At 39.0% G+C, this 25,293-nt stretch overlaps 1 protein-coding gene across 5 annotated transcripts in view; it reads left to right on the forward strand.

The window, feature by feature from the left end:
• Positions 1-25,293, forward strand: part of LOC149236250 (putative UDP-3-O-acyl-N-acetylglucosamine deacetylase 1, mitochondrial) — a 305,454-nt gene that overhangs the window by 146,053 nt on the left and 134,108 nt on the right. For all 5 annotated transcript variants that reach the window (XM_089461537.1, XM_089461538.1, XM_089461534.1 and 2 more), the window contains one exon: positions 2,067-2,131. In XM_089461537.1, the coding sequence (XP_089317663.1) occupies positions 2,067-2,131 (65 nt within the window). The remainder of the gene's footprint in view (positions 1-2,066; positions 2,132-25,293) is intronic.

Raw genomic sequence — 25,293 nt, forward strand, 5'->3', positions numbered from 1 at the left:
GAAGGTTTACGATATCCTATTGTTGATCATACCTTTAAGTAAACGTTTTCCTTGTGCTTCTATGCCTAGGTGCACCCTTACTGAATCATATCTTGATACCCTAGGCCTCAAGTACTCTTCTCTAGGCTTAATTTACAGTACATTGCTCCTTGACATAAAGATTTGTTACCTAATCCAAATAAGTACCTTGATTAAGCTATTCACTTACATCACCTTGAACTTATTGAATTAGAAGACCTTTTAGGTGATATATGCTAGGAAGCCTCCCTTGTGGTGAAATTCCACTAAAGAGCAGGAGGTGGAGTGTTAAGGTGATAGTGGAAACCAACTCATTGTTGTGTCTTAGTCTGGTTTTTTTTCCTTTGTGAGGCCTCTCAGAAAGCTTGCTAAATTTTGGGGCAATGGGTTCTTCTTCAATCTGCATACATGGGACTCGATCCCATGCACCTCAAATCCCTGAGGCTACTCAGCATACACCTCTTCCTCAATCACCCCTTGTAGAAAGGCAATTTTCACATACATCTGATGTATCCTCCACCCCATCTTTGAAGTAGTAGATATGATCGCCTTATTAGATGCATATCTGTTGACAGGTACAAACAGTCTCCTCGTAGTCCACTGCCTCCTTCTGGGAGGTAGCCTCTTGCCACGAACCTCACCTCTATGAGTGAAATTGTAAATTCTTCTTCATTTGAAATAATTACTGTTCAGTAGGCTAAGAACAATAAGGAATGGATTGATGCAATGGATGCAAAGTTTGCAGCATTTTAGGAAAAAAAGACATGGATGTTGGTTGGGTTGCTTAAAGGGAGGAAACTGATTGGTTGGGAAAAGGTCTTTCAAATGAAGTATAAGTCAGATGACTTCATAGACAAGCAGTAGGCAAGGATAGTAGCAAAGGGGCATGCGTAACAAGAAGGGGTGGAATTTGGGGAGGATTTCTCCACGAAAGCAAAAAATAGTATCGGGTTGGTGTTATCATTGGCAGTACAGTATGATGTGAAGACTGCATTCCTGAATGAAAACCTTGAAGGAAGGGTGTACATGACTCAGTTGAAAGGGTTTGAGGACAAAGGTAAGGATCAGTTGGTTTGCATGTTGGTAAAATGTCTTGAAGTTGCAAAAAGGGAATGGTACTTGAATATTGATGAGCATCTGGGAAAGAATGGTTTTCAGAGAAGTGCATTAGATCGGAGTCTAGACATTGGAAGAAGAAGAATGGGGGTATGTCAGCAGAAGGAAAGGAAGGAGTTTCTTTCAATTAATGTAAGCAATGCGTTGAATAGCTTAGATCCGAATAAAGTGTCTTTAAGAATAATAGAACAAGAGTGGTTTTGATTGTTTGTGCCTCAGATGCTACTTTACTCAGAACACTTTGTCTAGATTTAGTTAATGGACATCATTCCAGACATAAAGAAGGTGGAGATAAAGTATTTTATTTGATAAACAGTTTTTTTATATCAGACTGATGAGTCAAATGTGGATTGTCCTTGGGTTATAACTTACTTTCCATGTTGGTGACAACTTGTTTCATCTGCAATTTCTAATATCTGTAAAGAAAATGCTAAATGATGTGAATGAAACAGATAATACAATTAAAGGCAACTGAAAGATTGGTATTTCCAGAAATTTTCACCATTTTTTGCACTCAAAATTTATTTGATTTGAAATAGTTGTTATAAACCTTTTTGAAGTGTTACTACAACTTTGTATGTAATTCGGATTGTGTATACCCTATGAAGGAGATCACTATTAAATATTATTCTTGAATGTGCCTCTCTAAATCAGCTGACTTGGAGAATGACTTAAATGAAAATTATGAATGGTTGAGGATGTTGAGAGTTTTGAAAATGCAAATATGGATTGAGCTGCTCATCTTTGTGTTTGTTCCTTGCAAATACAGTGTGATTTCTTTTGTTTTAAGAATTATTAAAGACTGATTTGAAATGTGCATATTCTTTGTCTTCAGTGATTTGTACAACCAATTTCTTGAGCTGTGCTTATTCTATTACGTATGCAGTTCCCATATTGTTCTTGAATGTGGTCAGATTTTCTAATACATGCAGATTCAACAATTACGGACAGCTGGATTCATAAAGGGAGGATCCGTGGAAAATGCCTTAGTTTGCAGGTTAGTGTACTGAACAGCTCTGGGACTACATAAAAGATTGACAGTGAATTTCATTTATAAAATGTATTCTACATATGTGAACAAGCCAAATATGCATTTCATAGAAATTGCTTAAAGGACGATAAATATATATTCTTATGGATAATGAATTGCCTAAGACACAAGTCTTGTTTCTCAACTGTAAGATATTAGCCAATGTTCTGACAGAAATTAGGCCCTGGCATGCATTCTTTTCTGAAGGTAGGTTTGAAGTACACTGAGGATATGGGGCATTGTATAGTAGACTTGTAAACAATGATCTTCTATGTTATAGTTTCAAATTACTATGCTTCTTGTAGCTGTATGCTCTGCATTACTAGAATATTGAATATTATAATTGGACTATTTTATTACTGAATTTATTCTTTGTATCGTTTTTACTATTTTAGACGTCAAATAATATTGCTTTTCATTTTCAATGTTTTAGTTTCAAATTGCCAATGGTTTTTGTCCCTGTTGCCCACCACCTGTGGGTGACCCCTATATGAGAATTTTTCTCCCAGATTTGTCTTCAGCCGGCAGCCAACTGCCCATTGCAACCACCAGATAGATCGATGTGTCACCATTCTCCACCACTTGAGCCAGCCATTATGTGCCCTCGCCCATCTGTTATGATCATATGTTTGAAGGTGGGCCTTCCGGCCCGAAGGTATAACTTTTCATTAAGAAATTGGGTGTTTATGCTTGCTTTTCTTGGACACATTTGGAATTGAATTGGCGGGATTCGGCGGAAAGAATGGGTTTGGATTGTACCCTTGTTCCCTTGTCCCAACTTGGTGGTTAATCTTGTATCCTAGTCCCGTGGGATCTCCTCTACTGGCTACTAGCTTTAGGAGCGACACTACATGGGAAAACCCGATTTTGGTTGCGTAGTTTTGTATTCTGACATCATACATCTCACTCCCCTCGGCTCATTATAACCCCTTTTCACACTTTTCCCATCCAGGTCCACATTTGTCCATTGGGTCCTATTGTCGCCTACAGTGTACACCTAAGGCACGACGCTCATAGTTGGGGCTGTCACTCTGAACCCTACTCACTCCATTTAGACTCTCTCCTAGTTAAGTCAAGGGGGGTAGTTCCTAAGGATGATTAATGAAGGAAAACTTGTTGAAGCAACAAGTATAAGAGATTTAAGGGGATACATGACTTTCAACCCTTAAAAGGTAAAGGTTTCTAAACACAAATTTGAGGTGTAGAGGTTCTAATTATGAGTTCTCTACCCTCTTCAACTTTTATAAACTACAATTTACATTCAAATAATTATTAAATTTCCGAACAATTGGAAATTTTAATAATTAAAAATAGGCACTTAGACTTAACCAAATTTTGCGAGACTCAAGATATGATCGAGTACGATATTTATACATAGACTCGATACACTAAGACTCACTTAAAACATCACCATCGAATCCCACCCTAGCTTTGGGGGTATATCAGGGAGAAAAACTCTATTAATTATTTTGTGTTTAGAAACACAAAATAATTAACAAGGTTAAAAAATTCCCTAGGGTGAAACTCTTTAGCAAAAATTCTTAAACTTACCTAGGTGTTTTACATGGCTTTATAGACATAATAGAATTGTTTTTACAATGGCCCACAAGGCCGTAGAATTTGGAATTACAACTTTGATAAACTGATGAATGATGATGGCGAATTTTGGATATCTGACTGCTTGAACATGATGGAATTCCTTTGAAAAAATATGCATTGCTATAGCGTAGTTGACACAGACTGGTCAATAGGTCCATAAGATGTTAGCCTCCCCCTCCCCTTGTCCACACTTTGTGTTAGGCCTAGAACGATGCCTCGAAGGTTGATGCAAATTAAAAGAAAGCTAAAAGAATAATTTGGCCACTTACAACAGGAAATGTACCAAAAAATGCAAAAGATGGTCTAGACATAAGAATTTAGAGCATGGGCAAGAGCCAAACATGAGTTCTACCCATATCATTATGGCCATCACCCTAGTTCATAGGGCCCCTATATGTGCCCTCTGCATCATTAAGGAACCCATGATTGCCCCAACACCTGGTGGGCGATGAAATGCCCAACCTTAAGGGGGTACTTATCATACACATCATGCTCTCATCCCTTGGAACCTTGAGCGGTTAAAAGAAAGAAAAGTCAATAAAGGACAAAAGGCATATGAAGAAGGGTGGAAAAACAAAGGTCGGGGTAACTCATGCACCACGATTGATCCCTTCTACATTCATACACCCATGTGTGGGCTTCCCCCATTATAGCTGCCCTTGTACCATGGCATGTGGCTTAGAGCCTTTCTTGTTGCCCCACTCCTTTCCACCATCATTTCACATGACATCTGCCATTTGATGGATGTATTGTGGACTTGTCACTCCCTTAGAAGTTGAAACCACCTAATAGGGTTCTTTTATTAACCTCTATTATTGAGAAAAGAAACATCAATACCTTCTAAACCCCATTTGAAAGGGCATGCCACTATGAAGTGTCCACTTTTGCCCTTGATTTGTAAGCTTATTTACTTAATTGCACTAATGAATTGTCGTACTGGAAGGTGAGGAGACATATTGGATCTTATACAGGATTGCAAGTGGGTCTCCATTTGGAGTTGGTCTCCCTATACGGGGTCTAAGCCCTTAAGATGGCCATAATGACGCTTGTAGGGTGATTGTTGAGAGCCATGGGCCTCCACCACAACAAAGCATTGATTGCCATGCAATGGGCTTCTTCAACACTACATATTACTTGTTCGTGCCCCTGCGATACAAAGATGATGACGCACTTGGATCACGTTGCCCAACCGACCACACATTTGCACATGACACTTGGCAGTTGATCTAGGGCTCAAATGGGGTGTTGTCTCATCTGGAGAGACATGGGAGGGTTTGTATCATCATTCTAGCCCTTATTGATGGAGCATCTTCATGTTTGATCCGATTGGAGACCCATGAGGCTATTCATTGTGCTCCACAGGCACTTGGGAGCACCATAGATATTTTGCTTGGAAACCAAGAGGCCAACCCCTTGGTCATCATTTTCGGAGCCCTCCTCTTCATCTTAGTGCATGGAGGACTTATCATGGCCTTCGAATGACCCTTTACACCATTATTTTATCATTTCGGCCTCATTAGTAGAGCTTGTTGTACACTTTTGAGCTATTTGGTGGGCTTGTCACAAATAGGGTTGTTATTTTGCGCATTAAAGTTATTTTTAGGGGCTTATTAGGCTAATTAGACTAAATCAAATTCCTAAAGGCTCATATAAATAAAAGGTGAGCCTCATTTGTAAATCATCATCATTGGATTGGGATTTCTCTGTAAGATAGTTGATGGACGAAATTGGTAGTTTTTGATATTTTGATGTTTGGGATTTGCGCTATCTTATCTTGGAGCTTCTACTTGCAAATATGATGGATGGATATACTCGCATTATCTTGTAAGTCTTGTTTTAATGTTATATCTTTACTTCGTTGCATGACTAATGTATGGAATGTCTTGTCAAAATCTTAAATGTGCCTTAATTAAATGCGAATTCATGAAAACACTAGGATTTTTGAAGTATTGCATGCATACATGTTAGATAATGTGAATGAATGTTCATAGAGCTTCATTTTGCATGTTGCATCCTTGAATCTCCATCGTCCTTTGCCAAATGAAGTATAAATAACTTTGTAATTGTGTTGCTGTCTCCTAGGGTCAGGAAAAGCTGCATAGGTCTCCCTAGTAGAGCAAAATTCTTTCATCAAGGCTAATCTTGACTCCATTTCTCCCAATTGTCTAGGCACTGATCCTAATCCTAGTTGATTAACCTTGAACCATCTTTTTTCTTTTTTTCAATTTTTTTCTGCCCTAACCCTAGAAGGTTACCTAGGGCATAGTGAAAATTACTTTAGGAGGTGTGTCTTTAAGAGCGAGTTGGTAAGCAACTGCGACAGTGAGTCCTCTACTCTCCCTCCAATTTTGATGCAATTCCTGTGGCTAGTTTAGGAGAAATCCTAATCCTTAGTTCCTGTTGAAATGTATAACTAGGTTCGGTCTTCATAATGTCAATTGTAATCATGATATTATGTTTTTGATGAAAGGGGATTTATTTATTTATTATTTTCATTCTAGATGCATGGGTTTCATGCTCAAGGTAAATTTATTTGTAGGTCAAGCACCCATTGATTGCTTCTCGGTTTGTCACAAAATTATGAAGTCAAAAGAGTCATTGTCATATATATAAGACCCCATTTGGCATGTTGTATTTTGTAAAGAAAATTTATGTAAAGTCAAAAGTGTCATATAGAGCCTTCAAGACCTTGTCGTCATCAAAAGAACTAGTCGGCCTTCATGAGTGGAAAAGTCGGCCTACAAGCATCAATTCGACCTAGAAGAGAAGTCTATATATAAGAGACTTCGGTCTCACTTGAAGGGCATCCAATAAAGCATCAACAAGTTCGATCAAGGAAGACAAGAAAGAAGCCTCATCACCTAATGAAGAGAAGAAAAGAAAAAGAAAAGTTTTTGACCTGTCTTTGGCCTATCATCCTTCACACATGCGGGGAAATTAGGGCACCTATTGCAGCAACTAAACCGAATTGCAGACTTGCTAAGGGAAGTCAAGTTAGGGCATCAATAGGAATACTTTGCAAGAAGAATTCTATAAGAAAGAACCAAGGCAAGCGAAGGAGAAGGAATGAGGAAATCACCATATTTTCACATGTGCAAGAGGTAGGGTTTTTGTAGTAGTCGAAGTTGCAGAAGAAACTGCTAGGGTCGAAGTTGTTGGAAGAAAAGCTCATCAAGAGGAAAGGTTGACTTGGTCTTGGAGGAGTCTGTGACAAGGGTCTTAGGTCTTGGAATTCGTCATTTGAAGATCTATAACAGGAAGAATTCTTATGGGTTTTCCTCTCAAGAGGGGAGGTTTTGGCGCTAGCTCACAACTTACAATTTGTATCTCATTGTCTCATTGATCTTCATTGTTGGGTAGTTGTTTGATGATAGAGAACACTAATAATAATCAAGTGAAAGAAGAAGCTAACCATGTTAAGTAAAAATACATCACAAACAACTATCAAAATAGAAATCATCTATTTAGTTGCTCCCTAGATTTCTCAACATGGTAGCAGACCTAAGGTGACTACAACAAAGAAGTAGAGGCAACTTAAGATCACATCATTGAAGAAGGATACATAAGGGTTGAGCACAAGGAAATCATTAAGTAGACTGAGAAGCACCAAGGAAGAGTACTCATCTCAAGGATCACATCATCACTAGGAGAAGACGACCTCAAGGACCCTACCTCCACTCGAAGAAAGAAGGACTGCATATTTCAAGCATCTTGAAGTCTCCATGTTCTACATTTCTGCATCCAAAGGAAGCAAAAAGAAGCATTGCCACCATCATCAAAGAAATCAAGGTGATCTCCCTCACATTGAAGCAAAGATCACATCTCAAACATGCTTGAAGAAGATCATCAAGGAAGAAACATCATCAAGAAGGCATCAAGTTAAAGATATCATCATTTAGGAACATCTTTACTTGACAAGTAAGTATCTTTATATTTATGTCTGAATCTACTATCAAAATGACTTAATTCTGTTAGGAAAGCAATAAATTGGTTGGGTCATCAAATTTCCTTGCATGGAAGAAGAGGATAGATTTGATCCGCATAGAGGATGAAGTTATTGAATATGTTAAGGGTTCAATCTCCAAACCATCACAAGAGCAAGCTCAAGCACTATCAAAGTATATCAAAGGGGAAATAAGGGCTCAAAGAATCCTCATAGAATCAATCAAGGATCAACTCATCCCCTATGTAGCAAAGATGGAGACATAGAAGGAAATCTATGAAAAGTTGGTAGAACTATTTTCTGTAAGGATTGCAAGAGAAGTTATATCATTGAGAGCTAAATTATACAAAATGAAGCTATCAAACGAAGAAGGGATAGGTTCATACCTTATGGGGGTGTCTCAAATAAGAGATTGACTACAAGAATTGGGAGTAATAATGTTTGATAAAGAAATGAAAACCGCTGTGCTCAATGCACTACCTGATGAATGGGGCAACTTTGTATCAAGTATCTATGGGAAGATGGAAGCCACTCCATTCAGTGAACTTTGGTCATTATGTAAAGTTGAAGAAATTAGGTTGAAGGCAAAGGACGATGTTGGGTCAAATGAACAAGTTCAAGCATACGCTGCCATGGCTAGGAGAAAAGGAAATTTTGGTCCTCAGAGAAAGAAGAAGATCAATATGTGAAATATACAATGTTATGAGTGTAATGAATATGGGCACTACAAAAGGAATTGTCCCAAACTCAACAAGGACAACAAGAAAAGAAAGGAAAGAAATGAAGCCCATATCATTGACGAAGTAGAAGAACCTGAAAAGAAGAAACCAAAGGAGGAAGTGAAAGATCTCGACTATGACTGAGATAATCTCCTCAGTTCTTTTCAGTTATAGATCAGAAGCATCACAAGTATGATAGGATGCATTATAGCAAGATAGAGATGACTTCATTATAAAAGTATGGAAGGATAGCTGAAGTAGAAAGGCTACATGGTTATAGCAGTCATCATGATAGAAATGGCATCTCCATTGAAAGCATATAAGGACAACCAAGTAGAAGTATATATGGTTGGAGGAAAGTCATCTAGCAAGATAGAAGATAAAGAAAGGTCATCATACATCATCATTATTAGAAAGGAGCATTTGTAGAATGAGGATCATCGAGATCCTCCACTAGAATCTTTATAAGAAGGTTCACCTCTACTTGGAAGAAGCAAGTGTCTCGTTGATTGTCTACATTCCACCTTGTGTGGGATCCATTGTTTAGAAGAATGATGGTATGGTGACAAAGGAGTGCAACATGTCAAGTTGGTTGAAGTACTTTCATCTTCAAGCAAGGAAAGGAAGCTGCTAGAAGGAAGTCTAGATGACCAAAAGGAGGAAGAGGTATGTATATATTTGATAGATAAAGTCATGTCATCATATAGTTGCAGATAGCATGGTTGAATGCTCTATCTCATGAGCATGATCGAAGAAGAAGGATCTCTTCCATTAGAATGATGCATGAAGGCATGTAGACAATGTGCCTTGAACTCTTCTACATATTGATAAGATGAAATCAACATAATATGACCTCATATGGAAGATGAGGTGGTTGACAATTATGGTTCCTATAATGAAGGAACTATGTATAGAAGTTCCTGGGGAAGCAATATGTGAAGAAAGGAAGAAGAGTTCGTGAAAGATGCAACTATAGTCATGTAAGATAAGATACATGATCAACATCTGATAACAAAAAGGATTAGTTATGACATCTCTATGAAGAAGGTATGAAGACCTTGATAGGTATGTTGGAAAACGAGAACATTGGCAATTGATGTTTTGGAGATGGATTCATACATGTGTAGGATGTTGATGCTGCTAGAAGTTGATATCATGATGAAAGGTCATCATAAATAGGTAACTTTGATTTAATGTCCATTTTGATTTTTGAAATCATCTGGTTGGGTTGAAATAGGGCCTACCATATTGAGAAATCTAGGGCATTAGCACTAGTGATTTCTCTTCTATTAGTGACTGCTTCTGGATGGCTTTTTACTTGGTTAGATTAGGATGTTGTTCATGTTAGATTATTAGTGTTCTTCTCCATCAAACATAATGCATGAACATAAATAGACAAGAGACACAACATGTAGGCTATCAGCCAGGGCCAAAACTTCTCACTCTTTGAGAGGAAAACCCGCACAAATTCTTCTTATAGAGATTCCAATTCACGAATACCAAGACCAAGACCCCTGACCTAGAGCCACTCCAAGACCAAACCTATGTTCTCTAGTCAAGCCTCTTCTTGACTCTTCCGCCGAGATATTCATTATTGCTTTGATACTGAGATCTTCATCATTGCCTGTGACACTGTTTCCTTTACAAGCCTCTTATCATAGAGATGATACTTTACCATGATAGTATCACCAATGATCTATTATGTCATTAATGATTCCTTACTGCACTTTGATACGACATCGAGACAGAGGTACATATCACTATAGGGTAGCATCTAGCTGCCCCTTTATCTTCCTTCGACTAATTCATCCGAAGCTCTTCACTGCCATTGTGATCCAAGCTTTGTTCTTGCTATCAAAGGAATTTGAATTCCCTTCAACACTTTGCCATAACACACTATTATCTCATGTGTCACTACCCATCTGAAATACAGAGAGAGAGAGAGATCCAAATTCTAGTGACTGAGATTAGCTCACTTCTTCCTTATTGTACCTTCCTCTTCTATTTGAACTTTCTTCTGCAGTATCATCTGAATTATATACTGTGACTACCCATTCGAATTTAGATTATATTCCGAACTTTTGCTCTACAAAAATATCAAAGATATGTGAAGTCTGAACTGGGCTAATGCGAAGAGCCTAGCCTCATATATATAGTAATTCGTCCATATAATTTAGCCGACATGAACATTTGAATGGGTGTGTCTCCTTAATGTGAGCCGACATGAGTTCCTTAATACGTCTTGAGGCAGACATAGGAAGAGGGGATTGTGTGCTTGTTGTTGGAGGGCTATTTAGACTTATATACAATTGACACATGCCTAAGAAGGGTTCTTCATACATGACATAGACTCTTTGACTTTTAATGACCAATCCTAAGGCTCTTAATGAGAGCCATCTAAAATAAAATCACTTGGTCATGAAACCCATGAAGCAAGGCTTACAATAATAATTTTATTTTCTTCATTACGTCATTTTACAAAAGTCATAATTACCAATGTTGCACACATCGCGATCGGGATTTAATCGGCGGGAAAAAAGCGGAAAAAATCGTTAAAATCGGGAAAAAAATCGGAAAAAAAGCGGGAAAAAATCGTTTGGCACAAAAATATTCATTTTTTTTCAATTTTTTTAATATCTAAACCATCTACAACATAAAATAAATACATTGACACATAAATATGATAAAAAAACTAATATATAAGATGTTCAATATCATTTCTAGCGCTAAAATCACACATAACATTGAATCATGTCCTGAATAGTAAGTCCTGAGTCCCAAGTCCAACTCAGCCTCAAAATATCAACAAAAAATATGATAATGTATCTCATCATGTCATAATGTCATATACAATAAAATGAAAGTCTAATCCTATTGATTTCCTCTGCCCCTCTTGCGAGAAAATGGCACAACTTTCTCTTTCCCTCTAGATGTAGAAGCTGGTGCCTGTGGTGGTGGAAATGGCAGTGGAGTCTGACGTGCTCTAGAAGCTGAAGAACTAGTAGTAGCAGCTACAGGAGGCTGAGGTGGACGGAGACCACGTCCTCTACTGGTGGTAGTGGTAGCCCGGGTAGGCGGTGTCACCTCCTCCTCCTGCTCCTCCAACTCCTCCTCCTCCTGCTCCTGCTCCTGCTCCTCCTCCTCCTCCTCCTCCCCCCCTCCTCCCCCTCATCCTGCACTAACCAATCCTCAGTGGGATCCATGAGAGGCCTCTCGGTCTCAACCCTCCATTCAGCAGTGGTGTCAATCCCATCCAATGAGATGGCTTCCGTATCAGGTGTCTTCTCTAGTTGTTTCACCCACAATCGAAGATTGTAGTAGACATAGACCATGTCATTAAGTCTATGGGACTCCAACCTGTACAAAGTTCATGAAATAATAAATTAATAATTAATATTATAAAAAAAATATTGTTTAAAACTTTAATGAATTCAAAAATTTATTTGGAAATTTGCAATATTTTAAATGTTTAAGTGTTAACCTATTGCGCTTCTTGTTGTGTATTTTTTCAAATACACTCCAATTGCGCTCACATCCGAGGAGCTGCATGTTTGGCTGAGGATCCGCACGGCAAGATTTCGCAAAAGGGGGACTCTGCCACCATACATCTTCCACCATGCGTCTACAACAAAATTACAAAGAAAATTTTAAATAAACATAAGAAAAAAATGGAATTTGAAGAAACAATGAAATTTGAAACAAAGTTACAAAGTACATACTACATAGTACAAACTAAAAAATACCTGGCATTTTAACCGTCCTATCAATGACAGCCATCTCAAAGCCAAATGTGCCAACTGACAACTTATATTGCTCAATTTGTCTAGAGACCTCCATACGTTCTTCTGAAGTTCTCACCATCTTCTGGACACAGGTTAATAATCCTTCCACGACCTCAACATCAAAATTAAACCCACATGCATAAGAAAATGCAGGGTTCAGGAAAAGGCCAGCAGCATGAATGGGACGATGGAGTGTGTTGTTCCATCGCTCATCAATGACCTTCCATAGAAGGAGTTGTCTCTGGAACCCATCATCTCCCTTGTCATCATAGTAGGACCGAATGGCTTCTTTGGCCCTATCCATGGCTTCATACAAATAGCCCATTGCGGGCTTCTCACCATCAACCAACCGAAGAACCTTTACCAAAGGTTCTGTAACAGCGCACACCTCCTGCACTCCCGCCCAGAAGTCCTCCTGGTATGAAACTAGTCTGCAGACGGCCTCTCCTTCTGGTTTGCGGCTCATTGACGAAGCACGCCACTCCTCTGAAAGAAACATTCTCTTCAAATCCCACATAGAATTCAAGAGGGATTGAAGAGATATGAAACTCGTCGCAAACCGTGTAATGGCGGGGCGCACCAACTCTTTGTTGTTGGTGCATTTTCTCATCAAGCTAAGCACAGATGTGTGATTGTAAATAAATTTTGTGATGCTTTTTGATGAGTCAACAACCTCTTTGACAAAGGGAATTTTCCCAATGTCCTCTAACATCAAATCAATACAATGGGCAGCACAAGGTGTCCAAAATAAAGTAGGATGCCTGTCCATAAGCATTCTACCAGCAGCAACATAATTTGCAGCATTGTCCGTTATGACTTGGACAACATTTTCTGCACCCACCTCCAAAATAAACACATCCAGCAAATCACATAAAGTTTTTGCATCTTTCATTTGATGAGTTGCATCAACAGATTTGATAAACATAGTCCCCAAGGGACAACTAACCAAGAAGTTTATAAGGGTTCTCCCCTTTTGGTCAGTCCAACCATCTGACATAACAGTGCATCCTGTTTGTGCCCATGATGCCCTAAAATCCTCCAATCTTTGGGTGCAGTCACGCTTTTCATCTTGAAGAAGCCGGCCTCTGAAATCATGAAGAGAAGGGAGTTTGTACCCCGGCCAACACTGGCAACAGCATCAAGAGTAGGTTGGAAAAATGGATTATTCCTTATAATGCTGAAAGGAATATCACTCCAGAGGAGAAATTTTGTCATCAACTTGTCAGCTTTTTCTTTTTCAGTTCTTTTTAGCATTGAACCAATAGTTGGTTGTGAACCAGGTGCGGTTCGAGGAACAAAATATGATGATGCAGCTACCGGATTGACTGACGCTGCAGTAGAACCTGTGCCACTTGGCCCACTTCCTTCAACTGACCTTTTTAGTTGCCTTTTGAGTTCTTCTTTGGCGTCTCTAGTGTGCTCTAATTCTCCCAATGCTCTCATGGCTTTTTGGATAATTTCAGCATTTGTCTTTAGACAGGGCCCCACATCACGTCCAGGGATTTGTGCAAGGTGGAACTTCAACCTGTACACCCCCCCGAATATTTCCTTTCCACACAACTTGCAATACAAGTTTTGTCTATCATTCGGAGTTTTAGGGTCACCATATTCCCAGAAAGGATCCAATTTCCTTGGCATGTTTGTTTTTGAATTTTGAATTTGCAAACCTATGGAAAAATAAGGATTAGGAAATAGGAATTTAGGATTACATAAATGATAATAGTAAATACAAATTACAATTTAGCATTTGCAAAATTACAAGCTAATTATTTCCAAAATCCCAATTTCTAAACCCAAGTTACCCAACCAAATGCCAAAAAACAATGAAAAAAAAAAAAAAAAAAACAATGTTTAAAGAAAATGAGAAAATAAAAATCAAAAATTGGTTCTCATAGTCATAACAAATAACCCATCCCAAATCAATGAAAAATTTCCAAAAATTCTTTAAAAACAATGAAAAACAAAGTTTTTATAGAACCAAAACAAAAAAAAATTAATCTACATACCTGGTTTATGGACAAATTGGCGATCTTGGCTTGGATTCCTCCTAAAATCGCTTCGATTCGCTCCCACAACCGACGGCAACCCTCTCCCTCACTTCTTCTCCTTCTCCTCCGCGGCGGACTGCTGAATGAATAAAAAAAAATTCGTTTTTTCCATATAAAACCCCGCTGCCGCGCGCCCTCGCGATTTTAAGCGAAAAAATCGCGATTTTATCGATAAAAATCGCTATAAAAAAAAGAGGCGATTTTTTGGATAAAAATCGCGCTTTGAATCGGCGATTTTAAAAAATCGCGATTTTACGATTTAATCGCGATTTTATCGCGATGTGTGCAACACTGATAATTACATGTCATTATGATGACCGAACCTAGTTAGACTTTTCAACACTTCCTCTTAACTAGGTGTTGAGTTGTGTTATATTCTTTCTACGACTAGCCCACGTAGTTAGCCAGGGGGTTAGAAGGGGGTCGGAGCCCCCCCTTCTTTGCACCGATTGGACGCGATGGTTTTTGGTCCATGTTATTGGATGCTTCGGCATGTATAAATATGTATTGTAACATTGAAAGGAATATAATGAAAAATCAAGCTAGTAGTCCCGGTTTTGGGATCCGGGGGAAAATCTCTGTGTTTATGTGTTTTATGTGTTATGCTCTCGCATTGTTTATTTTCTGTGTTTTAGAATTCGTATGCAGGTAATTTCTGTGCGGGAGTAAAACCTACATTTGGTATTAGAGCTATTTTGGCTTCAAGGGGACGCCTTTGGTGCTGAGGGGTTTCGCTCGGGCCTGTGGTAGACCCCGTTCAGTGGGAGATCTGCGGGATCGATTCTGGTAGTGAAAGAAGATGGTGAGCAGTGGAAAGATAGAGATCAAGAAATTTAATGGTCAAAGTTTTGAGCTGTGGAAACTCAAGATGGAGGATCTGTTGGTGGATAAAGATCAGTGGATCGCAGTAGATCCGGGTACTAAACCAACAAGAGTGTTTGATGAAGAATGGAAAAAGTTGGATCAGAAGGCAAAGAGCACAATATGATTGTGTGTCTCAGATTCAGTATTGCTGAATGTATCAGGGGAAGCTATGACGAAGGCTTTGTGGGACAAGTTAGGGACTTTGTACCAATCTAAGTCTCTGGTGAATAAATTGTTCCTATGGAAAACGTTGTATAGCTTGAGGATAGAAGATGGAGATTTGGTGATAGAGCATCTGAATGCATTTAATACTGTGGTAAGTTGGTTATTGTTTGTTGATATCAAAATTTCAGATGAAGATAAGTGCATTAGTTTGTTGTGTTCTCTACCAAATTCATGGGATAGTCTGGTTATTGCAATAGGTAGCAATGCTACTGCCTTGCAGTTTGATGAAATAGTCTCATCCTTGCTGACGGAGGAGATGAGACGGAAAAATATGGAGAGCCAGAATGGTGATGCCTTGTCTGTACGAGGACGGTCCCAGAACAAAAACAAAAATAAGTCATCGAGTGGGAGATCTAAATCTCCAGGAAAACCTGTAAAGGTGGTGTGCTAGAAATGCGGAAAGGAATGACACTACAAAAGGGACTGTAAATCTAAAGCTCCTGACAAAGGAAAGGGATCTGATGATGCTCTTTCTGCAGAGGCGAAAACCACCTCAGATGAAGGTGGGGATGTGTACTTGGCTTCTTCAAGCACACATGTAGATCATGAGGCATGGTTGATTGACTCAGGTGCATCCTTTCACTTCACTCCCCATAGAGAGTGGTTCTATGAGTATGAGAAATATGATGGTGGTGATATCTTCTTAGGGGATGATAGGAAGGCTAGAATCGTTGGTCGCGAAAAAGTAAAGTTGAAGTTGCAAGGTGGAAGGGTTAGAACACTTCGGGGTGTTCTACATATTCCTGCATTGGCCAGAAATCTGATTTCTGTAAGCAAGCTGGATGATGTAGGTGTAAAAACAATGTTCGTGAAGGATACCGCAAGATGGTTCGGGGAGCACTGGTATTGATGCGGAGAGTTCGAATTGGAACTCTGTACAAGCTGCAAGGTAGCACTGTTGTTGATGGGTGCAACAATTCTATGGTTCCTAAAAGTGGAGCAGAAAATCTAGTGGTCTTTGGAGAGAAGACCATGTTGTGGCATCAAAGGCTTGGACACAGTGGAGAGAAGGGCCTTCGAATACTTAATGGTAAAGCTATGATAGAAGGTATGAGAAATAGCTCTCTGGATTTTGATTTCTGTGAAAATTGTGTATATGGGAAGCAGAATCAGGTGAGTTTCCCCTCTGGTGGTAAGAGGGTGAAATAGATATTAGAGCTTGTGCACAATGGTGTGTTTGGACCTGTGAAGGTTCCATCACTAGGTAAGTCTGTGTACTATGTATCATTTATAGATGACTTCTCAAGGAATACATGGATATATTTCCTTAAGAAGAAACTTGAAGTCTTTGACAGGTTTAAAGAATTTAAAGCTCTGGTGGAAAACCAGACAGAGAAGAAGATAAAGGTGCTGAGGACAAATAACGGTGGAGAGTTTTGCAGTAAGGAATTTGAAGAATTTTGTAAGAAGTGTGGTATTGCACGGTAGAAGACTACTTCATATACACCTTAACAAAATGGAGTTGCAGAAAGAATGAACAAAATGTTGATGGAAAGGGCAAGAAGCATGCTCAGTGGTGCCGGGTTAGGACAAGAATTTTGGGCAGAGGCGGTGGATACAACATGTTACCTGGTCAACAGATCACCTTCATCAATGTTGGAGGATAAGACTCCACTAGAGGTATGGATTGATAAGAAACCCTCTCTTTCACATCTGAGGGTATTTGGATGTGATGCATATGTACATGTTCCAAAGGAGAAACAAACCAAGTTGGATAGTAAATCCGAAAAGTGCATCTTTATTGGGTATAAGGATGGTTTAAAGGGTTATAAGCTTTGGAACTCAGTAACAAGGAAGGTTGTGTACAACTGAGATGTGGTGTTCACAGAGGTGAGAAATGTTATTAAACATGAAGTCCAAACAAAGGAACCTGAGAAGATAGAGTTTGAGCGAAAGGAGGAAGAATCAGACTCTACAGCAGAGGAGGAATCAGAAGATGAAGAGCCAAAAACTCCGGGTGTGAGAAGATTAGTTTGAGAAAGAAGGCAGCCAGAAAGGTATAGTCCATCTGCTTTCTGTTCAAATTTTGCTTTATCTATTACTGATGATGATCCCAAAACTGTGAAGGAAGCAATAGATTCAGAGGATGAAAAACTCTGGAAAGAGGCCATGGTTGATGAAATGGCATCTTTGCACAAAAATGAGGCTTGGGATCTAGTGGAGTTGCCGGCTGGAAGGAAACCCATTGGTAGCAAATGGGTGTTCAAGAAGAAGACAAATGCAGAAGGAAAGGTGGAGAAATACAATGCTTGGTTGGTAGCAAAAGGTTATTCCGAGGTGGCGGGAATTGATTTTGGTGATATTTTTTCCCCTGTTGCCAAGGTAACTTCTATTAGATTACTTTTATCTGTTGCTGCTGCTTTTGATTTTGAGGTAGAACAGATGGATGTGAAGACAACATTTCTTCACGGGGATCTGGAAGAGGAGATCTACATGAAGCAACCTAAAGGCTTTGCGGTGAAGGGTAAAAAATAACTGGTATGCAAGTTAAAGAAGTCTCTGTATGGGTTAAAACAATCACCAAAGATGTGGTATCGGAAATTTGATACATTTATACGGGGACATGGCTTCACCAGAAGCAAATTAGATCACTGTGTGTATTTTAAATTAATTGGTGACCGTGTTATTTATCTGGACTTGTATGTGGATGATATGTTGCTGGTTGGAAATGACAAAGAAATTATCTATGATTTGAAGACCTATATGTCCTCCAAATTCGACATGAAAGATGTTGGTGTTGCAAACTATATTTTGGGCATGGAAATTAAAAGAGATCGGACAAAGAGGAAGCTCTGGTTAAACCAGAGGAAGTATGTCGAGACAATATTGCAGAGGTTTAATATGCAGGATATTAAACTGGTGAAGGTTCCTATTCCTGTAGGTGTAAAGTTATCTGCTGAACAATGTCCCAAGACACAAAAAGAGGAAGAGGACATGTCTCGTGTTCGATATGCAAGTGCAGTCGGTAGCCTGATGTATGCGATGGTCTGTACTAGACCAGACATTGCACATGTAGTGGGAGTATTGAGTAGGTTTTGTGTCAAAACCAGGGTAGGAGCACTAGACAATAGTGAAGCGGGTTTTCAGGTATTTGCGTGGTATTAGTGATTATGGTTTGTGCTACCAAGGGAGATTAGGATTAGACAGAGTGTTGGATATTTGTGGCTTTGTTGATGCAGGCTGGGCTAGAGATTTGGATCAAAGAAGATCTACAAATGGGTATGTGTTTAACCTATTTGGAGGTGCAGTCAGTTGGATGAGTAAGAAACAATCTGTAGTGGCACTATCAACTACAGAGGACGAATACATGGCAACCACTCATGCAAGCAAAGAACTAGTTTGGTTGCAGAGATTGTGTTCAAGTATGGGGTTAGTACAGGGAGCTATAAGGATAGACTGTGACAGTTAAAGTGCATTTTTCTTGGCAAAGAACCCTACATATCATTCAAAGACAAAGCGCATTGATGTTCAGTATCACTCTGTGAGGGATATGATAGAAGACAAAAAGGTGTTGCTGGTCAAGGTGGACACTTTGAAGAATACTACAGATGCATTGACAAAATCTGTGAGCTTTGAGAAGTTCTCTTGGTGTAGAGAAACAATGGGCATTGCAGGGCTGGATAAATGACTAAGCTCTCTTGTATAAAATCACTTGGTCATGAAACCCATGAAGCAAGGCTTACAATAATAATTTTATTTTCTTCATTACATCATTTTACAAAAGTCATAATTACATGTCATTATGAAGACCGAACCTAGTTATACTTTTCAACACTCCCTCTTAACTAGGGAGGTATTCATAATGGCACTCGATCATTCTCAATCTGAAGAATTTCTCATAAGAAGAATCTGATTGGTAACCCATTTGTTTGGCATCTTATCAACCAGCATTGTCACATAGCAAGGCCTTGACTAAAAACTCTATCTCTCCACAAGATCTGAGCTCAATGCTGGCGAGACCAATGATTTATAGACACACTCATCATTGTCTCTCTCGGAACATACCCCACTCGGGTTCTTAGGGTGTGCTCCATTAGGACTATTCTTATCTTGGATTCCTAGTCCTCAAAGAATATCAGTCCTCCACAACTATTCTTATCATGGATACCCTATCTCATGCTCAAAGAGTGTCGGATGCCAAATGATTACCCAATCCTCTCATTCTTTTCTTCCCAGGTGAAGACTAGAATGATGTGTCTATCTCTCCCTCTCAATTAGGGAGGATATATCTATTCCAATAAAGGAATTTACTCATTCCTACACAAGGAATGTACCTAAGCTCCCTCTTGGCTTAGGAATTTCCAAGTTTCTTCCAAGTAAGAAACTTTTCAGGCTCCCTCTCAAAATAGGGACCTACAACTCCTCAAGTGGAGATGATGGGACAACTAGCTGCTTGAAGAGATCCTTCCTTCAATGTCATGAATTTCTTTGTCAAGGAGTCTTCATCTTTTTTGGCTTCTTCATAAGGCACAAACCATTCATGACTTTCATCCATGGGTTAGTCATATCATTATTCCTTCAATTAGAAATTGATTCATTAGTCTTAATCTGGCCTTGCTTCATGTCTTGCTGCCTTCTTCATGCCATATTTTCCAGAAGGATCTTGCATGCTTCTATATGGTCCTCTTGGAAGTCATCCATAGTTCTTCCCTTTACCAGTCCTGCATAAGCCCATCTAGATATTTGTTCAAAAATAAGAAATGAACACTTAAATCAAAATTACCTTTGTGATCGTTTTTCATCATGACATCTTCCTATAGGTATTAGCATCCTACATACATGTTGACACATCTCCCAAATATATCCATAGTCAAGTGTCTCCATCTTTTTCAGACTTCCATCAGAGTCTTCATATCTTTCAAGGAGATTTCCTAGTCAAATCTTTCTTGGTCTTCTGGATGTTGATTGCCTTTACCATGGTTGCATGTCTCATGAGCTCTTCCTTCCTTTCTTCACATGTTTCTTTCCCAGTTGCTTCCAATCAGAGTTCCTCAATTGTAGTCAACCACCTCATACTTCATATGAGGACATATTATGTTGATTTCATCTAATGTGAACCTTGCCTTACGACATCCTTTCGAAAGAGGAGATTCATTTCCTTCGATCATGCTTCTGAAGATAGAGCAGTGATCCAAGTTACCTGCAACCATACAACATGGCGTTATAAAATGAAATATAAGCATACATGCCTCATTTACCTTTAGGTTTTCTAGGCTTCTTTTAACAACTTCCTTGAATGACAAGATCTTCAACCCCTTGATCTGCTTCATCTCTTATGTCAGCATACCATCATCCCATGAATTCCACAAGTTGGAGTTCTTGATGAAACACTTGCTTCTACTCTAGATCTGTGAATCCTTCGGTGATGATTCCATTAGAGAATCTTGAGGACCTCGCATATCCTTATTTAGTGGATGTTTCCCTTTTGACTGATGTATGATGAGACTTGTTCTGGATGACTTCTTCCTTTGACCTTTCAATGAGGTCACCAAGAGCTATATCCTTCAAAGTTGATTACCATAGATTTTTTCCAGTGGTCCTTTGTGTTTCCCTATGGTGATGTCACGAGCTCTTGCTTCTCTTCCTTGGACTTCCTTCTTTAAGCTTCCTCCACTTCTTCGGTGAAATGGAATTCTTCTCAATCCTTCTTGTTATTGCCCTTCTTAAGCTAAGGTCAATCTTTCCTGTAATGTTCATAGCACTGAATCTTTAGCTATGTTCTTCTTTCCTTTCGACAAAGTGTCTGAATCCTTATCCTTCGATTCCTTCAATTTGAGTAGATCAGATGTGATTGATGTGACCTTCGCATCTTCAGAGAATAGCTTTACCAACCTATCATATATATCTCTTTTATGTCTCCAATACTGCTTTATGAGGGGACCTTTCATAAGAATCCCTTTCCATGTATTCAGAGGAGACCTTTCTATTGATATGTTCAATGACTTCACTTTCTTTGAGGTCTATGTCTATCCTCCTTTTCCATGCAAGGAATTTCAATGACCCAACCAACTTATAGATCTCTTTGCAGACACAAAGTCATTTTACCAAATTGATTAAAGAATGAAAGATACTTACTTGACAAGCGAAGATGAAATCTTCAACTTGATCACTTTGATGGTGGTTGAAGAAGATGTATTAGTGCTCCTTTTGGATGATCTTCTTTCAAATGAAAAACCACTTCTTCAATAAAGGGGATTGCTCCTTTTTTGATGTCAATGCCTTTAGATCTAACTTCCTTTGTTGATGGTGATTGATGAGGATCTTTTGATGCTTCCTCGGATGATTTTCTACAAGGATAAGGAGGGCATCCTTGCTGCAATGATAGGCGGCTTGCCTTATAGCTTTGAAGATGATGACAATGCCTTCTCGCCTTAAAGATACTTCGACTTCTCTTGTAGTGTAGATCAGAAATGCTTCTAGGATTTCAACTCTCTCCAAGATGATGTGATCTTCAACTTTAAAGTACTTCTAGCTACCTTGCTTTGTACATAACTTGATGAGGGTCTTTGTGGTCTTTTGATGATGACTATAGGATCCAAAACTTTTGCTATTGTAGACTTCTTCTTCGATCTAGGATTTGATTCTTCAATGCAGATCTTGATCTTTTGCTTTGATAACCTTCAACTTGCTTTGATGCCTTTCTTGAAACTCGATCCTTGAGTGTCTCTTTGATTAGATGCCCTTCCTTTGACTTCAATACCTTAGCTTTGATCCCATGTTGAGAATTATAGGGCATTGGCATTAGGTGATTTCTCTTCTATTAGTGACTGCTTGTGAATGCTTTTTACTTGTTTAGATTAGGATCTTCTTCATGTTAGATTATTAGTGTTCTTCTTCATTAAACAATAACCAATGCATGAACATAAATAGACAAGAGACACAACATGCAGGCTATGAGCCAGGGCCAAAACCTCTCCCTTTGAGAGGAAAACCTGCACAAATTCTTCTTATAGAGATTCCAATTGACGAATACCAGGACCAAGACCCCTAACCTAGAGCCACTCCAAGACCAAGACATATGTTCTCTAGTCAAACCTCTTCTTGACTCCTCTTCCGTCGAGATATTCATTATTGCTTTGATACCGAGATCTTCATCACTACCTTAACACTGTTTCCTTTATGAGCCCCTTATCACAGAGATGATACTTTACCATAATAGTATCACCAATGATCTATTATGTCATTAATGATTCCTTACTGCACTTTGATATGACACTGAGACAAAGGTATATGTCACTGTAGGGTAGCATCTAGCTATCCCTTTATCTTCCTTCGACTAATTCATTCGAACCTCTTCATTGCCACTGTGATCGAATCTTTGGTCTTGTTGTCAGAGGGATCCTAATTCCCTTCAACACTTTTTCATTCCAAACTGTTATCTCATGTGTCATTGTGCATTCGAAATACAAAGAGAGGGATCTGAATTCTATTGACTGAGATCAGCTCGTCACTTCTTTCTTGCTGTACCTTCCTCTTCTATTCGAACTTTATTTTGCACTATCATCTGAATTATATAATGTGACTGCCCATTCAAATTTAGAGTATATTCTGAACTTTTTCTCTGCGAAAATCTCAGAGATATGCGAAGTCTGAACCAGGCTAATGCGAAGAGCCTAGCCTCTTATATATAGTAGTTCGTCCATAAAATTTAGCCGACATGAACATTGGGTAGGCATTTGGTTTCCGATACTCTGAGGATGTGGTAGGGCATCTAATAGGTAAGAGTAGTTGAAGAGGAAATTCCTTGAGGATGTGTTATTCTGAGACAAGAATTGTCCTAGAAGGATATACGTTGTGAACATCCGGGTGGGGTATGTGCCTTAAGAGACAATGATGATGGTGTCTATCAGTCATTGTTTCGCCAACATTGTGCTATTATCTTGTGGAGAGATAGAGCTGTTAGTCAAGGCCTTGTTGTGTGACAATGCTGGTTGGTATGATGAGATGCAGTGAGATAAGCTGAAATAGTAACCTATGAGATGGCTTAGCAATCCAACTCTTCTTATGAGAATTCTTCAGTTTGAGAATGTCCAAGTACCATTTATGGATTATGAATACCTCACTAGTTAAGAGGGAGTGTTGAAATGTGTAACCAAGTTTGGTCTTCATAATGTCTATATTAATCATGATTTTAAGTATTTGATGGAAAGAGAAAAAAATTATTATTTTCATTCTTGATGCATGGGTTTGATGCTCAAGGTAAATTTATTTGTAGGTCAAGCACGCATTGAGTGCTTTTAAGCTTGTCACAAAATTATGAAGTCAAAAGAGTAATTGTCATACATGTAAGACCCCTTTGGGCATGTTGTATCCTGTAAAGAAAATTTATGTAAAGTCAAAAGTGCCATATAGACCATCCAAGACCTTGTCATCATCAAAAGAATTAGTCAGCCTTCATGAGTGGACAAGTCGGTTTACAAGCAGCGATTCGACCTAGAAGAGAAGTCTATACATAAGAGACTTCGACCTCACTTGAAGGGCATCCAATCAAGCATCAACAAGTTCGATCAAGGAAGATAAGAAGACAGATAAAGGAGCCTCATCACCCAATGAAGAGAAGAAGAGAGAAAGAAAAGTTTTTGGATTGTCTTTGGTATATCATCCTTCACAAGTGCGAGAAAATTAGGGCACCTATTGCAACAACTAAACTGAATTGCAGACTTGCTAAGTGAAGTCGAGTTAGGCATCAATAGGAATACCTTGCAAGCCGAATTTTGTAAGAAAGAACCAAGTTAAGCAAAGGAGAAGGAAGGAAGAAATCACCATCTTTTCACATGTGCAAGAGCTAGGGTTTTTGCAGTAGGTGAAGTTGCAAAAGAAACTGCTAGGGCCGAAGTTGCTGAAGAAACTGCTGGGGTCGAAGTTGCTGGAGAAGTTTTGGGTCAAAGTTCCTGGAAGAAAATCTCATCAAAAAGAAAGGTTGACTTGGTCTTGGAGGGGTCTGTGACAAGGGTCTTAGGTCTTGGAATTCGTCTTTTGAAGATTCTACAAGAAGAAGAATTCTTACGGGTTTTCCTCTCAAGAGGAGGGGTTTTGGCCTTGGCTGACAACCTACATTTTGTGTCTCCTTGTCTTGTTGATCTTCATTGTTTAGTAGCTATTTGATGATAGAGAACACTAATAATAATAATAAAGTGAAAGAAGAAGCTAATCAAGCTATGTAAAAATACATCACAAACAATTATCAAAATAAGAGAAATCATATATTTAGCTGCCCCCTAGAGTCTCAACAGTTCTAACATTGATTTTACCCTTAAGCTTCTTGGGTTAGCGACATTCCAAAGGTCATTTGTTCTTGATAACTTGGAGGAGGTTAATCATTGTTTGATTTATTTCATCGTTGCTTGACCTAGGGATCTCATTGAAGATCATTCCTCTTGTAAGTTTGCAAATCCTAGGCCTCGCTTGGATTCTCCCAGGTCTCTTGTGGTCCCAAACCTTTATATGGTTGTTATCATGCGTAACCCTAGGAGAGGTCTTTCCCATTCCCTTAGGAAGACTTCGATTTAGGAATGTACCTTATATTTAGTATCCTTTCCTCCTAGGTGTAGGCCTCTTCAAAGCCTTTCTTGGAGAGTCATTATCTTGCCTTTGAAGCAACCGAGCCATTATCAGAGTCTCTCCTTTGAATGGGCATTGGAAATCACCTTATACTTTGCCACTGATTCTATCATTTGAGTGATTTCCTTTATATCAGGACTCCTCCCATCGGTGAAAGTCCATAAAGAGTAGGGGACATTGACTGAGGTGACAATGGGTCTTTGTCCCATTGTTGTCATTTGGTCTAGTGGTTGCCCCTTAGGTACCCTTCCTAGGATCCCTTCTAGATTGTGTGGCAACAATCCCTATGCCATGCTTTTTTAGAAAATCATACTTGGACTATTATATTAAAGGATTTGTTCTTTGTAATGTTTTTATAATCATAACACCAACACAAAGAAAACCGAGA

This window comes from Pinus tabuliformis, chromosome 8 (assembly GCF_031772625.1).
Source record: "Pinus tabuliformis cultivar Carrire ecotype Pingquan chromosome 8, CPIR1, whole genome shotgun sequence".
In the NCBI taxonomy this organism is placed as follows: domain Eukaryota; kingdom Viridiplantae; phylum Streptophyta; class Pinopsida; order Pinales; family Pinaceae; genus Pinus; species Pinus tabuliformis.